This window comes from Yarrowia lipolytica, chromosome 1F, assembly GCF_001761485.1.
Source record: "Yarrowia lipolytica chromosome 1F, complete sequence".
NCBI lineage: Eukaryota > Fungi > Ascomycota > Dipodascomycetes > Dipodascales > Yarrowia > Yarrowia lipolytica.
In genome coordinates this window covers 3,679,628-3,695,978 of record NC_090775.1, presented here as the reverse complement: position 1 = coordinate 3,695,978, position 16,351 = coordinate 3,679,628, and the positions used below count along the sequence as shown (strand labels likewise).

At 49.4% G+C, this 16,351-nt stretch overlaps 5 protein-coding genes and 1 non-coding gene across 6 annotated transcripts; 3 read left to right on the top strand and 3 right to left on the bottom strand.

Moving 5' to 3' along the window:
* Positions 1-1,387: 1,387 nt before the first annotated feature.
* YALI1_F36945g (uncharacterized protein) lies at positions 1,388-1,634 on the top strand (the record flags this gene model as incomplete). The annotated part of the gene is made up of 2 exons (XM_068283505.1): positions 1,388-1,418; positions 1,462-1,634. The coding sequence occupies 2 exons, from the start codon at positions 1,388-1,390 to the stop codon at positions 1,632-1,634; spliced, it is 204 nt and encodes a 67-aa protein (XP_068139606.1).
* A 445-nt stretch (positions 1,635-2,079) lies between these two features.
* Positions 2,080-2,378, bottom strand: YALI1_F36936g (uncharacterized protein; the record flags this gene model as incomplete). The annotated part of the gene is made up of 2 exons (XM_068283504.1): positions 2,080-2,230; positions 2,275-2,378. The coding sequence occupies 2 exons, from the start codon at positions 2,376-2,378 to the stop codon at positions 2,080-2,082; spliced, it is 255 nt and encodes an 84-aa protein (XP_068139605.1).
* Positions 2,379-2,974: 596 nt separating this feature from the next.
* On the top strand, positions 2,975-3,406 carry YALI1_F36930g (uncharacterized protein; the record flags this gene model as incomplete). The annotated part of the gene is made up of 1 exon (XM_068283503.1): positions 2,975-3,406. The coding sequence occupies one exon, from the start codon at positions 2,975-2,977 to the stop codon at positions 3,404-3,406; it is 432 nt and encodes a 143-aa protein (XP_068139604.1).
* Positions 3,407-4,099: 693 nt separating this feature from the next.
* Positions 4,100-4,192, bottom strand: YALI1_F36917r. Its single transcript has one exon. It is a non-coding gene; the product is annotated as a tRNA-Ile (tRNA).
* A 3,538-nt stretch (positions 4,193-7,730) lies between these two features.
* On the top strand, positions 7,731-8,648 carry YALI1_F36882g (uncharacterized protein; the record flags this gene model as incomplete). Its single annotated transcript, XM_506012.3, has 1 exon — positions 7,731-8,648. One exon carries the CDS (start codon positions 7,731-7,733, stop codon positions 8,646-8,648), a length of 918 nt encoding a protein of 305 aa, XP_506012.1.
* Positions 8,649-9,851: 1,203 nt separating this feature from the next.
* YALI1_F36805g (uncharacterized protein) lies at positions 9,852-15,477 on the bottom strand (the record flags this gene model as incomplete). Its single annotated transcript, XM_068283502.1, has 2 exons — positions 9,852-14,872; positions 14,922-15,477. The coding sequence occupies 2 exons, from the start codon at positions 15,475-15,477 to the stop codon at positions 9,852-9,854; spliced, it is 5,577 nt and encodes a 1,858-aa protein (XP_068139603.1).
* Positions 15,478-16,351: the final 874 nt, after the last annotated feature.

Below are 16,351 nucleotides of genomic sequence, written 5' to 3'. Positions count from 1 at the left end.
ATAAAATGACAGCCCCTAGACCCACGACACTGGTGGGAGAAAGAAATCATGACAGTGTCAGGGACTCATAAGACAAGGGTGAAATGCGGGGCACTTTCGCAGATGGGAGATAGCGAAGCTGTCCATTGATCCCCCCAACTCGAAAACTCCTTATCTCCGCCAGTCCCCCTCCTTCCGGCCTAACGGCTGCACCCCAGTTGTAAAGCCATCCCGATTCCCCGCATCTGAGCCTCTCACCAAGTTTCCTAACCCTCCAGCTCATTCAGGCAACACAGCACACGAAGCGCAGACCCGACATGCATCCAAACTTTATTACATATTAGTACATGTCCTTACATGGCGTTGGGACGTGCATTTTTGAGATGACTTCAGCGGGGAAGAGCGCTGGAGAAGGTGTAATGTGGTGTTTGAGGGATTTCCGAGCGGTTGGATGGTCCTAGACAGTTGATGATGCAATTGGAATTCAATTGAACCTCAAAACACCTTCTTTTATCCATTATTCCCCCCACCCCCATCCCACTTTACAATCACATGCGTAGAACTCTCATTTCCCCTGCAACAACGTCAAGAATATTCCTCCCTTTTTTGCTACAACCGTGGGTATCGCCCCAGCTCGGGAAAGGTCGGAAAGGTTCGGAACGGATTGGAAGAATGCCCCCAAGGTATGAGCCGTATTTCTGATTCCGACATTATAACCCCACTTTTGGGAGTCGTCGGTTAGAAGCACGAGCGTGGTTAAGCGCACACGATCCCATCTTCTGTTCGTGGCTTGTTCTCTTACCCGGCAATTGACCACTTGAAAACCGAACATAACAGCAATAGCACGATAATTTCATCTCTATATTTTCAATAATACCGTTGCTATTGTAGATTAATTACACCTTACACCGTACCAGCATGTGTCAAAATCGGACGCGCCGACACGACAATCAGGCACATGTTGGTACTGTCCACTGTACATACGATACATCGCTCTTGTTCCGTGCTCTACATTACCCCAGCTCTGATGTGCTCCTTCTGTTGGGGGAACATTAACATTCACAACACAGCCGATCGTGAAAATCGCGACTATCGCAGCGGCCCTTTGATGCATCGGAAAAACCCTCGTTTTTTACCCAGCTCAGCTGATTTTCGAGAGATCCAGACCTTAGAGTTTGCACCTTCCACTGGTCTCCCACTTCCCAAACAAGTCGCAATCGGCTCCCAAAATAGCAAAGTCCGATGTCCCTGCATATGGTGCATTGACTGTGTGGAGTATCGTGTTGGGTGCGTGGTCTTGCGTGGCCTTTCGCGTGACCGCCTTTGCGTTCCACTGCCGAATTTGGTATAGCCGAATGTTGGGTGAAGGGTGTACTACAAATACGTAGCAACTGTGGGTGTGACTGACATGTGTATGTATGTATGTATAGTATGTACTTGTACGGGATGTACTGGTACGATACATACACGTGTTGCTACCAGTGCATGCCCATACCCTCGTTCCAGGTGACGTCACAGATTGCTCATCACGGCTTAAACTGGTCAGGCGACATGGTTCAAGTTGTAACCATACACTCTGTGAGTCTTCAACTGCAATAGGAGATGAGCTCGACGGAGCTGCCAGTCACGATAATTATTCAACAACCCACCATTGAACAGTACAAGTAATATTAATTTAACCGAAGAAGTCTTGGCAACGTGCTGTGCACAGAGACTTACGTGGGGGGTCATGGGGGGGGGTGATAATGGGCCATAATGGCGGCGCTTGTACAATGTAGATTACTTGGTGGGATATAAACATGATGTACAAGAACAAGTATTTTTACTGAGCTGCTGAATGGCTGTCACTCATTTGCGCTTAAAAATGTCCTCAGGTGCAGAATAACTGTCGCTATGGCTGTTAATTTGGGGCCATATACAAGTAGCTCAAATCCACGCTCCACCGCTGCTGGGGTTGAGACAAAACCTGTGAGCCTCCACATTGCACAAAAGAGGGAAATAATCGGCACCAATCGGTATCAATCAGAACCAACCGATTTATCTGTTTAACACCAAAACCCCTTTCTACAAGTAGCCACATCTAACCACTCACCAGGCCCATTACCCCGCCTGTTGATCAACGGCTATTTCTACCTCATCCATATTGGGGGTGCATAACCCATCAGACTGGGCGTCTAATAGGAAGAGCAGGAGGAGGATATTAGACGACGTCCTCACCCAGCTGGGTAAGAGCAGAGTGACAACCAGCTCTCTTTCCGAAAGCCGTATATACTCTCAAAACACTCCACCATCTACGATAAGCATATCGGCGCGAGTCTTATTTCATATATCTGGTGTTTTACCGTAAGATCCACCTTCCATCCGAAGTATGAGGCTTCGGGTTCAACCCCCGCCCTCATACACTACTTGTAGAAGGCGGAGGTGTCCACACACTTTTTTTTTCTTTCTGCAAACAATACTCTCCGTTGCACTGCGGCTCAATAATGCTACATACGACTTATCCGGAATTAGGTTGGGACCGTTGAGTACGACCGCTGATCGACGACTCTGAAGATGGTGATATCGCTGAAAGAGATACCATTACACTACATTTGAAATACAGAACATTATTTCCAGGAGTAATGTACCACTTGAAGTCTGTGATTTTAAATCTCTCATCAACTGTGTATACCTGGCTCTTGCAAACCTCCACATGCATGCAGCACTACCTCCATGAACGGATCTCGGATCCCCTACTGCGGCGATTCAGTGGGTATATACCTCAATTGGACCTATAAACTAATTATTCTTCTCCTCGACTTTTCTATTTCATCACACACACTTACACGCACACGAACAAACACTACGATGGTCCTTCTTATTCTCCCACGCGGCTGATGAGCCCAAACTCCTCGGATGCACCGAGAACGAGCTCGGTATCCGATCATTGCTCGAGTCCCAGGGCCATACTCTGGTAACCACCTCTTCCAAGGATGGCGATGATTCTGTCCTCGACATGGAAATTGTCGACGCCGATGTCGTCATCACCACTCCCTTCCACCCCGGTTACATTACTCGAGAGCGAATTGACAAGGCCAAGAAGCTCAAGATCTGTATCACTGCCGGTGTTGGTTCCGACCATGTCGATCTAGATGCCGCCAACGCCCGAGACATTGCTGTCCTTGAAGTCACTGGCTCCAACGTTCAGTCGGTCGCTGAGCATGTTGTCATGACCATGCTTGTTCTGGTCAGAAACTTCGTCCCTGCTCATGAGCAGATCATTTCTGGTGGCTGGGACGTTGCCGCTGTCGCCAAGGACTCTTACGACCTTGAGGGTAAGGTCATTGGTACAGTTGGAGGGACGAATTGGTCAGCGAGTACTCAAGCGATGCAAGCCCTTCGACCCCATGGAGATGCTCTACTACGACTACCAGCCCATGCCCGCTGATGTCGAGAAGGAGATTGGCTGTCGACGAGTGGAGTCTCTCGAGAAGATGCTCTCTCCCTGTGACGTTGTCACCATCAACTGTCCTCTGCACGCCTCCACCAAGGGCCTCTCCAACAAGAAGCTCATTTCCCACATGAAGGATGGTGCCTGGCTCGTCAACACCGCTCGAGGAGCTATCTGTGTCACCGAGGACATTGTTGAGGCTCTCGAGTCCGGAAAGATTCGAGGCTACGTGGGCGATGTCTGGTTCCCTCAGCCCGAGAATAATGCGAAACAAGTACGGTGGAGGAAACGCCATGACCCCTCATATCTCTGGTACTTCTATTGATGCCCAGGCCCGATACGCCAAAGGTACCAAGAACATTTTCGAGGTCTTCTTCTCCGGAAAGCAGGGCTATCGACCCCAGGACATCATCTGTATCAACGGTAACTACGGTACCAAGGCTTACGGTGATGACAAGGAACATTCTAAGAAATAAGTTAGTTACGTGAATCCACTAGATTATTTGAACTGCTTGGGGGTGTACTTTCAGTCGAGCGATAGTTACATGTCATATCCATTTCTCATAACAGAGAGAGAGGGGGTTGAGTAAGCACAGTCATGATACACAAAATAGCGGAAGCAAAAAAGTAAATGTAGTATAACTTGAGCACGTGATGTTTCGTTGGAGTTTTCAGCAGCTTCAAAAATAATGGTCCCTAGCAGGATCGAACTGCTGATCTTCGCGTTGCAAAGAGGCTAATTTCTTATTAGCACGACGCCTTAACCAACTGGGCCAAGGGACCTGAAAGTTATTCCGAAATCTTGTTGAAACCTTTTGGGGCCTATAAGTGCATGACGGCCCCTGGAAATCATTAGAATAAAAAAAAACATGAAAATATTAAATATAATATATAAAAACCAACACCAACAACATAACATCCATACACCGAGCTACTCCTACTTCAACTCCCCGATGTCGCAACGACTCAATCACGATACACACGAGTCGTATTCACGATCCCTATCCGAATTACACCTACGATCTTTATGAGAACAAACTAAACCAACCTCGAGTCTGGATAAGACATGGAACGATTGATATGATTACTTGATCTGTTAGCCATGACTCACTACCACGAGATCACGACAAGGACAAGAACTAGACGAAGTCTACAAACCAACTGACATGCGCCTCGCAGCGCACACCGCAATGATTCAGAAGTGTATGATTTATTGAACGCCAATAACCCGGCTTACTACAAGTAGGTATATAGCCGTATGAATCTTATGAATAATAAAAAAAACACAAACCATTAGTGAATCAGGGGAGAAGCAAAGGCTTCGATAAGACCATCTTGCTCTAATAAAGTGGCCAATGCGCGCTTACAGGCTGTGTATAGAGCATAGCACAAATAGTTGAAATCCAACCCCTAACTGCTGGATCATTCACTTGTTAGAGACTATCTACTTGACAGACCCAGACGGAGACATCTCCCCACCTTTCCAACATGACACATTTATAAATAGCCTGAGCCAGTTCAATATTTTCGTTGGGTCAGGCAATAATAATGTCAGATGCGACCGTCAATAAACACGGAGTGCTGGTGTCAACTGGTCACATTTCATGGAGGTGTTTTCAAATTGAAGACAAACAAGCCATTATGTTGCAACAATGAGATAAAATCACTGGGATAAAGTCAGAACAGGAAACTGAATGGGAAAAATGAACTACAGTGCAGTACATACTCTGCTTTTAGTATGGTCCAGAAAATGTGAGTTGGGGTCTGGGAACGAGCGTCGCGCCTGGGCATGCCATGAGGTTGGGTTCGAAAATAACCAGCAGCACAATGTCACCCCATATTGACATGAAGATTCTATGCACATTCTTCCAGTCCTTCAAAAAGCAAAGGGCTTCTGCTTCCGTAAATGTGCCGGGCGTGCAATGATAACAAGAAGCAGACCTGCACGAGGCGTGCGAAATGAACCCAAGGGTTATTGTTCTATTGTCTGTCTGACACCGGCAATGGCATGTCATACGTCAATTCCTTGACTCAGCTGACGTTGAATTCTGATCTGGCACTGTGACAGTGTCCAAAGATTCTTACATTCAAGACGGGTCTCGAGGGTTTTAGGGCCACTGTGATTTTAAATGCACCTTATTTTTTTTTTTTTTTTTTGTTGTATTACGAAGGCCTGCAGAATGACCTTTTGTGTAAAAATATCTGACTGGCATTTTTTGCTAGTGGGCAAGTTAACTCACTATGGACATGCGACTCTAACTCGCACAACAGACTGACACAATACAATTTGATTAAATTCTTGTATTGTGCAAAGCTCTTGCCACACTAAGTGGCGCCACTGCTTTCTTCAGTATGTAGCCGTACCTTTCTGCAGAAACTCGCATATACTGCATACTGGACGCATAGAACAAATGGTACGGATGGAGCAACAAACTAACGGCTTTCAGCGTAGCAAGCCTGCCTCCACCTGCCCACTTCGATTTAATCTTGTGTTATTTATAACCCGAAACCGTTCGATTCTTTAGAAACCAACACATTACATCTCGTACCGACAATGAACCACAAGCTCCCTCACAGACATGTCACCCTGTTATTATAACATTAACCGGCTAATTTAACTAATAAGGGTCATGCTGTACCTACTTGTAGGTGTGGTGTCTCCAACTGTAGTTGGGAGCAGCTGGGAACTGCAAAGAACGACCTACACTTAAAGAAAAGGACCTGTAATCCGGTTGCTTCTATTCATGTCTCACATTTGAGTGATTGCGTAAAAACTGCACGGAAGAATGTCGATAGTTTGAGGTAGCGACGCACCGTTTTGGTGCAAGTGATTGATTTCTTCCGAGAACTGTGCGATATCCACTATATTATAAATCACTCAGAAGTCGTCCGCACTTTGCGTACTTGCTCTGGCTACGTGGTGGCTCTGGTGCAGTCCCCAATGAAGCGACCGGGTTGTGCCCAACCACCCCTGTCGCAAATCATGTGTCCTTCCGTATGAAGAAACGCCACGTACAAGTATGTACAGTAGGAAGGGTAAGGTACAAAGAAAACCAGGCGCATGTGTAGCGACTTGAATGTCATACTACCAAAAATAAATATGGCATGTTGATTGATGCCCTGAACACTTATCTCATCTCGCCAAGGGTTTTGCTGGGCAAGTTGCAGTAGACCAAAGACTTGCACTCAACAACGGCTTTTGTGAACCCCCCGGATCGCCAAAACCCAAACCTGTGAGATTAAGGTTTACAGAAGACAGGGAAAAGAAAGTTGCAATAGGGGTCAGCCGCTCTAGTTACCCGGTACAGCATAGAGCTTTAGGGAGTCACTGCACACGCAGTCACGGGAAATTGTACAATTTGAAATCTTCGAAATGGACAGGGTACAGTTGCATAACGGCCGCGCTTGCTGCGGGCAGCGGTGCAGCCTGTCGTCATTAGAGGGAGGGCCACGTTCCGAGAAAGACAAATGATCCAAGGAAAAACCGCAACATAAGACAATGGTACCCGACGTAATTGTGGGTCGAAGTCTACTATTTTTTCCCTTCTCTCTTGTCTCTAAAGTTCCTCAAAGACAGGCTAACTCTATATTCTAATGTCCATTCATTCTTTGGTGCACGTATGCAAGTACATGTGAGAAGCGCGCACTAAGCCCCAAAAGGGAAAACAAGACAGTTAGCACAAAAACGAGACGAGAAAAAGCACTACTGTGGCCATTGTGCAAAAAGGTAAAAGAGGCTCAGCATGGTTATTCATATAAGCAGTCACTCGGCCGGCATGTATGTGCGTATAACTTAACTGGCGGACACTCGAGAATTTTTGCCCATCATCAGGAATCCCAACTCTCTCACCAACTTACGACTGTGGTATTTGAATAGCACAGAGATACTTGTTGCAGTCAGCTGTTCAACCGATCCACACACCCTCTGAACCAACACTGCCGACCTAAAAGTTCGCGTAACATAATCTGCGCTAACAAAGCAGTTTCCATTTACGTACAACTGTACCACCAGCCACCGCGTAATAAGCACCCACTGCATACTAACCCTCCCAATAAATTTAACTACAGTTTGCAACGCCACGAGTCACGATATTGTGAAACGACCACACGGGGAATTTGCACACGAGGACGCAAAAAAGCGAGCAAGCACAACACACGACTTTCGCCACTTTGCCACCAGAACTGAACGACGCTCAAATATCAAACACGGGGCTTCCCACAACCATTTGTACTCGACTGGTTATATAACAACCTTTCACACGAGCACGACGATATTGCTGTTGATACACAAACCGACTCATTCTCGACACACAACCGACAGATGGACCCGCTCGAAGAAGACAAGGAGTGGGCGTCTTCGCTCGACTACCTGGACTACGGCCCACGCCTCAAGCCGTGCGTGAAATCGCCGTCTTCATCATCCGCGTCAGGAGGTTCCAGTTACACAAACGACTCGTCTCCATCGCTGGACGATATTCTCAACAACAACGCCCAGCCACCATACTCGCTGTCGGCCTTCTCTGCATATCTCTCGTCCAAACACTGCCTGGAGACCTTGGAGTTCATCACGGACGCCCAGAAGTACGCTAGCATGTACGAAGAAAACCCGGAGGACCATTATCTGTGCATTCTATGGCAACGAATGATGTTGTCATACATGGAGCGAGACTCACCCCGAGAGCTCAACATCCCCTACGAGTTGCGAGACGCATTGTGCGAGCTACCTACAAACCCAGCCCCCAACCCCAATACCCTGAAGGAGGCGGTTGTTCAGGTCAAGGAACTCATGAAGGAAAATGGATACTACCCATTCATCACACAGGTGGCAAACGAGGACATGTGTTGCTGCCATCCGGGCAACAACTCGTCCAATGAACGGCTCTCAAGCATGCCGGCTTCTGCTCCTGAACGGCTCAGACCGCCCCTCAGAACAGTGGTCAAGCACAGACTCACGTCGCCTGCCTCTTCAGGGTCCTCTTCTCCTACACAGCAGAGTCCCGTCACACCACCAGAGTCACCCTCTTTGTTTGAAGTCTCGATGCTGCACACCGAGAAGGCCACAACCAGCTGTTCTACCAGCTGTTCTCCTGCCATGGCTATTGTATCTTCTACCCAGTTCGCAACCGCCATCGACATCACCCCCAACAAACACGGTGTCACCAACGGCCAGCCTCCTTGTGAGAGCCCCACGGAGTCTTCCTGGAGACGAGTCAGCAAGAAACTAAAATGGCGAAAATGAAGCTGTTGACAGACACAGCCCCAACAATACTAACGGTCCCACAAAATATCACGGTTCAGCAGGTCCCCCCCCCCCGGCTACTCGACAAAGAAACAATTCACACAGCGGCTATTTATTAGAGATGTACATTATTAATTATCAATATAAACAAAAGTAGATGCTGTAGATGACTCGACTATAGTCAGTCTCGTCCACGGTTGTCTACTTCTTCTAGAACACAGCCTGCGAACCCAGTCTTTGTGACAAACAGTGGTCTCCTGATACATGCCATATGTACTCGTTTTCAACGGTCTCCATTGGTGGGCAACTCTCGGGTATCAGTCGGCCCGAATTCCGTATGTTCTCTTGTTCTAGCTACAACGTCTCATTACTTGTACAGTATGTGCGTCGGACATCCGGGTCGGACATTGCAAAAAATGCTTGCTTGGCATTGCATGTTGACGCAAGCGGGCCAACGGAAATGCACGATTAAAACCTCCGGTGGGAACCCAAACAGGGATAGCAGCCAATTGCGGCCGTAACATTGGGCTTCGTATACGAGATATACCATGGGTCTTGGTCTTTACATTTGCAGCCGAGCAACTTGCCTCCCTTTTGGCGATGCTCCACTTTACCGAATTAGTTGAGAAAGACAATCGCGGTTAGAATTAGCCGTCTACAACGGTCACGCAGCAAACTGCGTTACACTTTGCGGTAGTTTCGGGTTGTGTTTGTCTTTATAGGGTCTGAGGGGGCAAGCAGGAGGCAGGGAGGCTCTGGAATATGGATGGGGAAAATACGGTTATATCCGGGTTTCCCTGGTGGCGACCCCTGCTGTACCCCTGACAGTCATTCTTGTTTCATATGTGGATCTGTCACGAAAGATGTACGATCGGAGTGAGAGATGTACAGTAGGCGTTCCTTATATATCTGGCATGGAATACTCCATCAACAAGTATATTGGCATACACTATGTCCACACAGCCTCCATTAAAGCCCATATACTAACACCAGCCGTAATAGCGACCCTAGTTTTCCACCGAGCTTGACTTGTACTCGTACTCGTACTATTGGGATCAGGAGACACGATGAAGCCAAGCGCACGCAGCCACCCCAAGCATAAGTACTCGTACGAGAACGTGTAATCTACAAGTACAAGAATCCCAGCCTATAATTGTATAGCAAGTGAATATATTACACAAATAAATCAAATGTCGAACAGTGTTAAACGGCGTCATACGGGCCGGCGGAAAAGACCCGCTTGCCATCTGGCCTACGACGATCCACCCAGCTGACAATGTGCTCCTTAGACAGAGTTTCCTGCTCCCGTAACTCTCTTAGCTGCTCATCCGAAGGCGGTCCGTTTTTGCGGAAAAACAAAGACGACCGTTTAGTCGGAGAACCGCCACTGGTCGGCGTGGTAACCGAGCCCAGAGATGACGTAGACTCCGAGAAACCGGAGTTGGCGGCATTCACATCAATGGGAGGAGGCGGAAGGGCCTTATTGAGTTGCGAGGTTGATACTGAGCGTCCGTGCCTCGGAAATTGAACAGCAGTGCCGGAATCTCGGGGTGCAGGAGGAGCAGACACTCGGTATGAGTTGGGTTCAATCGCACCGCGCGACCTAGGTTTCTCCTGATCCACATTGTTAGCAGCAGGAGAATCATCAAGAGGAACAGCTACAGAGGAAACATGGGCACCTGTGATCACCGAGGGGTTTCTGTTGAGATGAACAGAAGCAGACACATAGTCGTCAACACCCATAGCTGTACTCAAAGACGTCTGAACGTTGGTGTCGGAATTAATATCGTCTTCTGTGACCACTGCTGGCAAAGGAGGAACCGCCTGACGCTGCCCATTCTCCGAAGACCACGACTTTCGGATATCGTGGATGGTAGGCCCAGAAGTAGGTGTGTCGGGAGGAGATTCAGGGGCAGCCTGTGCACTGAGGGAATGGTGCTGAGTGGGCACGTGATATGTCTGTGACGCTGCATAAGGGTGAGCCTGCTTCGCTACTGGAGTTTGTTCCAACTTGAGAGTCAACTCAGATTGATGTGGGCTGTTTGTAGAAGGCTCTTCTGTAGCAATCACCGTAGCCACATTCGAACCTACGAACGAATCTACCACGGAGGCTGTGTCTGCCACCTCAGATTCGTCTTGTTGGTGTTCATGACCTACTGGGCGTGAGTCAAAACTACGTGGATTATCCGCATCGGGAGACTCCTCCTTGCCCTTGCCCTTATCGAGCGCTATTGGGTAGCCGTAAGGAGGTCTGTTCTCGGAATGGCTACCTTTTCGATCGGGAGGGGCTTCAACACCACGTCCAAGTTTGTGCAGATACCGAGGAGGTCCCCCAGGGTAATAGCTGGCATCCGAATCCGAATCAGACATGACAGTCCCAGGCCCCATAGGTCCTTGACCTACGCCTGGACCACCACCCATGCTTGGAACCATCATGGCCATTTGCTGAGGACTAATCCCTTGCCTCATCATCGCCATGTTTCCCATACCCATCGCCATGTTTCCCATGCCCATTCCCATACCCACGTTGTTCATGCCCATGCCCATATTGCCCATTCCTTGAGGGGCCATATTTTGAGGACCACCAGGGCCAGCCGAACGACCGGCGATGGGACCAAAGGATGAGCCGGAAGAAAAGGAAGCAGGCGACTGAAGATCCCGCTTGGGCGTGTGTCTCTTATTAACGTTTTTCAATGCCCCACTGCTGGACATGCCCATAGGTCCTCGGTCCATAAACGCAGAATCTACCGAAGGAAGAGACTGGGAAGACTTGGAAGAAGCTGGGCTCGGGTTCATTGGACCCATATATTGAGGGCCCATCATACCGATGCTTCCTTGGGGGCCAATCATTCCCGTTCCAATACCCTGTGGACCCATGCCCGCACCCATATTCTGAGGTCCCATCATACCCATGCCTTGGGGTCCCATCATTCCAGGCCAGTATCCATAAGGATAACCGTACTGACCAGGGAAGCCTTGCGGCGAATAGGATCGTTGCATAGTTCCCATAGGTCCCATAGGTCCCATAGGTCCCATTTGGCCCATAGGTCCCATTTGGCCCATAGGTCCCATAGGTCCCATAGGACCACCAGGAAGATGTCCAATGCCCCCACCCCGGCCACCCCGGCCACCCCGGCCACCCCGACCTCCACGACCTCCGCGCACCACTCTTCCACCTCTTACTCCTTGGGGACCTCTTTCAGGAAGATGTTCGTACTCGCTGTCATCTGTGTAATCATAGCCATACTCATAGCAGCTCTGATCCGAAGAGTAAACCCCAGGGGACACGGTTCTTGGCAGGATCTTTTGGTTCTTGATACCGGATATTTGTAGACCGTTATTGGAAATGTCAGAGGGGATTATTCGAGAATCTCGCTCGTACACGGGAGAGGCATCTGTCGTGGAAGCCGTTCTGTAGGCCTCCGTGTCCGAAGCTGTGGCTACTGAAGGAGCCACGGAAGGGATGTTCGAGTGCGCCATTGAGATTGGAGTCTCTGGGGCTCCGGGAGGCCCTCCAGCAGCAGCTCTAGCCGCAGCAGTAGCCGCAGCGGCCGTCGCAGCCACAGTTATTGGGCCTCTGACTCTCACAGGCCCAGTCTCATCGACATCCTCATGTGGAGGTGCAGGGGCTTCAGGGACATTATGGGTTGTTGCGGCTCCTGAACCAGGAATAGGTGCACCTACCGGTCGATCAGGCATCTGATAAGGTGCAGTGTTGTAGGGGCCTCGCATGACGTTAGACTCCCCACGATCACCCCATTCCGAGTCCTCTGGAGTGTTGATATCCGAGGGGAAGGTCCGAAGACCTCGAGGTTCTTCCAGAGGCTGATGTGAGCGGTGGAGATCCTGGTCAATACTGCTATTGGAGAATCCTGAACCGATTGAACCTGGTCGCTCTCCAGGGGTAATGTCAGAAACAATAGTCGGAAGAGGTTTCTCGTCGGGCACATCTGTGACAGCTGGAAGAACAGGAGCTGATCCAACGGGCTTTCTCTTCACCAGTTTGGGAGTTCGGGGACCCTGCGGAATCTCGACCGGTGTTCGCTCGGGAGACGAATCAATGATCATGGACACGACAGGCTGTAGGGGCTGATGCTTTTGCTCGGATGCTAGAGGATTGATGTGCAGCTGACTCAACGAAGGAGGGGAGTCAGGGACCCACGCTTCAGGTGTAGCGGAACGAGAAGCCGAGGAAGGAGAGCTAAGATGACCCATCATCGGAGTTCCGTGATCAGGGGTGTGGTAAGACGACTTTGAGTCAGGACGTTTCTCCTCGTGCGGCGCAAAAGTAGAAGCAGCTACACTGAAAGCAGGGCCCATATCCGTATCCCTCGTGATCATGTTGGTAGTACTGTTCCTGGTGCTCTGAGTGCTCATGGTCTGAACACCAAGATCCCTGCTGGTCTCGTGGGGCTTGGATTGGGGCTCGGGTGTGGTCTCAATGATGTACTCATCCGGAAGCTCAACAGGATCAGTCTGAGTTTGCTGATCGCAGTAAGTCTGAGTAGACGAGTCAGCCATTTTTGGAGGGGGAGGTGGCGGTGGTAAACTCACTCGCCTCTGAGAGTTACGACGCTCAATTCGATCAGCCACAGCTGCCACAAGAGGGTCCAAATCGTCGTACTCAAAAGTAATTACTTTTTCGGACTTACGGCGTGTATGCTTCTTCTTGGGCGGGGAAGGGGCAACAGGAGGAACTGGTGTGGAAACGATTCGCTTGGGCACAGGACATGGCTTGGGCTCTGGGGCCTTGGGTTCAGGAACAGGTGTGATTGGAGGAGGATATAGGATCTCCTCCACCACAACCCATCGTCTCCCCCCAGGACCAGGAGCAATCTCGACTTCAACAACCAGAGACCGTCCAAAGAGAGCCTTGTTCATCTCGGGCTGCTCAATGGACAGGGAAGACATCCACACCCAGACGAAGAAATCGTCAATAGCAACCTGGGAAACAGCAGCGGTGACCTTCTGCTCATAACCGGACTTGACAGCAGGCGCCGTATCTCCATTCTGGCCAGGCAACGTGCTAGCCCATGGGATGTTCATGGGAATGGAACGGCCAGAAAGGGCTGTGGAGGGCCGCCGAATGACGTCGTTAGCCTCAAATCCAGACTGCTTGAACTCCTCCCAGGTAGAAACATTTTGGTTTGATCTCATCTTGTAAGAGTAGCCCTCATCTGCGTCATAGACGTAATTGTGGGGGTTGGAAGATCGTGCACCGGTTGCTGGATCTGTAAATGTCGAGTTGTAATGCTTGGACCACGTCTTGGCTCTGTAATCTCCATGCTGGCCGGCTGGCAGCTTGGAACTGCGCACCTTCCACTCAGCAGCTCGAGTGTCGTAGTACACTTCGTTGTTGAGTGGGTTCTCCTGCACAATATCGTGTAACACTCGTTTGGACTCTGGTGACAACTTCTGGTCCACAATCTTGGGGTCCTTGAACAAGAAGAAAAGAGTGTTGAAATCATCCTCGGTAGCGAAAACAGCAGGATTGTCAAATCTCACAGTCTTGGCAGCTCGCTTAAGAAGTACCAACGGCGAAGACGACAGCTTACCGACTGTCAAGGTCACCAGAGGAACAGGAACTAGTCGAGATTTATGTAGAGGAAGAGGAGGGTAGACTGAGGAGACTAGCAAAGCCTCTAGAGAACGAGGGATCCGGTTCGCTTCAATCCGACTCTCCTTGGTTGGAAGCATTGTTCTCAAAAACGAGAAGAACAGATGGTTCGTAGCTTCAGCTGCTCTACTCCATGCATCAAGACCATCTTGGAACGACACAGGACCATCCGCACCGGTGTTCACATCGAATGCCCATGATCCCGCCAAGCGGGCCAGCTTGCGACCTCCCATCCCGTTCTTTTTTCCATGAGTGGCAATAGCTGCCAGAAGATCCATAAAGTCGTAGAGAATGGAAGCATGGGCTTCAGTCGAGATACAGCGTGGAATCAGAGTGAGAAATGCGTCATGGTCCATTTCACCATCTTTCTCTGCCTGCACAAATGTGTTGTATACAGGCCAAGATACGACTCCTCCAGGCATTCGACACCAGCACCATTTGAGCACTCCACAGAGAGTATAGATATCCGCGTTTCTGACTGTTCTCAACAGCTCTTCTCCCTGCAGAGGCTGGAAATTTTTGGGAAAGATGTGGTTAACCAGGGCAGGTACTGCGTCTGGATCTGAATCGGGTCTGAAGGGAAGCAGTAGATACGGCGTCAGGATTCCTGTGTTAGTATGAAGAACTTGGTGCGAAAAACTCGTTTTCGTACTCACCTCTAGCTTTGATTTCTCCTGTAATGACATGAACCAGATCATGGACCAGAGGCCTAGGGACCACGGCTTGGTTGAACATTTCTTCTGACGAGAAGAAGTTTTTGAATGTGGGCGAGTCCATCGGAAGACTGAGATCCTTTGATATCGGTTTGGGCGGTGGGAGATCCGGTAGCTGTTTCGATTTCGGGCTCGGCGGAATAAGGGATTTGACCGGTCTCATTTTTGGTGGCGAAGGGTTTCGCATAGGTTGTGGTTGAGGAGGTTGTTGTGGTGTTTGGTGCGTCGGCTCTCCGATGGTCGGCATAGAAATACCTTGGCCCACGACAGGTCTGCCCTTGCGCGGGGAAGTCATCTCAAGGTCGTTGGTCATGTGTGACGGCGGCATCTGGGTCTGTGGAACCGGCTGGGGCGCGATTTTTGGGGGAGGCATGGGTGCTGCATTCGGGCTAGGCATGCGCGTGGATTCTGCTGGAACAGGATACGGTAACGAGTCCTGTTTGGCCGCCCGTTTGGTCCGGTAGTGATCCCTGATAGCGGCGATAGTCAGTTCCACCATTGCGCGTGAGTGTGGATCGTGTGTCCTTCAAGAAGTGTCTGTGGAGCTTTTCGGAATGTGTGAAGCGCGTGAGGTGTCGGTGTGGGTGTGAAATATGAGTCGGCTTGGTGTACTCAAGTGCCATGTGCTGAACAGAGATGGCGTACTGTAGCTTTGATAAGTCTTACACTGTGGGGAGAAGTACGTCGTATGTGTGTACAGTAAGCGGTATTACGAGGAGACAGTAACCTCAGATAATATTTGAGCGTCCTCAGTCGACACTAAAATAGGTACGGAGTTGGGTAGCGCGCTCCTACCTATTCTAATCGTTGCACACTACATAATGCGTGTCAGATCCGTTGAATATATATAAGTGTGGCTCCCCCGCTAAACAGACCACGCAAACCCCTCTTACCTGCCCTACACCCCTATTCAAAACACGACCTGCTAATTTCCGGTCTGGGATCATCGCACCTCGTGTTAAAGTTTCGCTGTTCTGCAGCTACTGGTCCAAAGTGGAAGCTTCCAAACAAAACCAGGGGAGAAAATAATAACAGCTGAACGAAGCACGATATGGACCCTGCACATACGAGACACAGGCGATGTGTCTGGAAGAGAGAGGTCGCTAATAACGCCAATACAAGTCTCCCTCAAGCGTCTCGCATGAACCTTGGGAAAAGGTGACTTTCATCGCCGTAGGTAATCAAACGTCTCATCAGCGATTACCTTACAAACTCAACTCAATTGGAAAAAAGAATATACTTACAGTACTGTACACTGTAACAGGGTGTGGGTAAAAAAATGGGCAGATGGATGATGGATATACATCACCAGGCTTCTGTCTATTGATACATGCAACCCCTTGTACCCTTTTTTTCTAATACACTTAGCCACC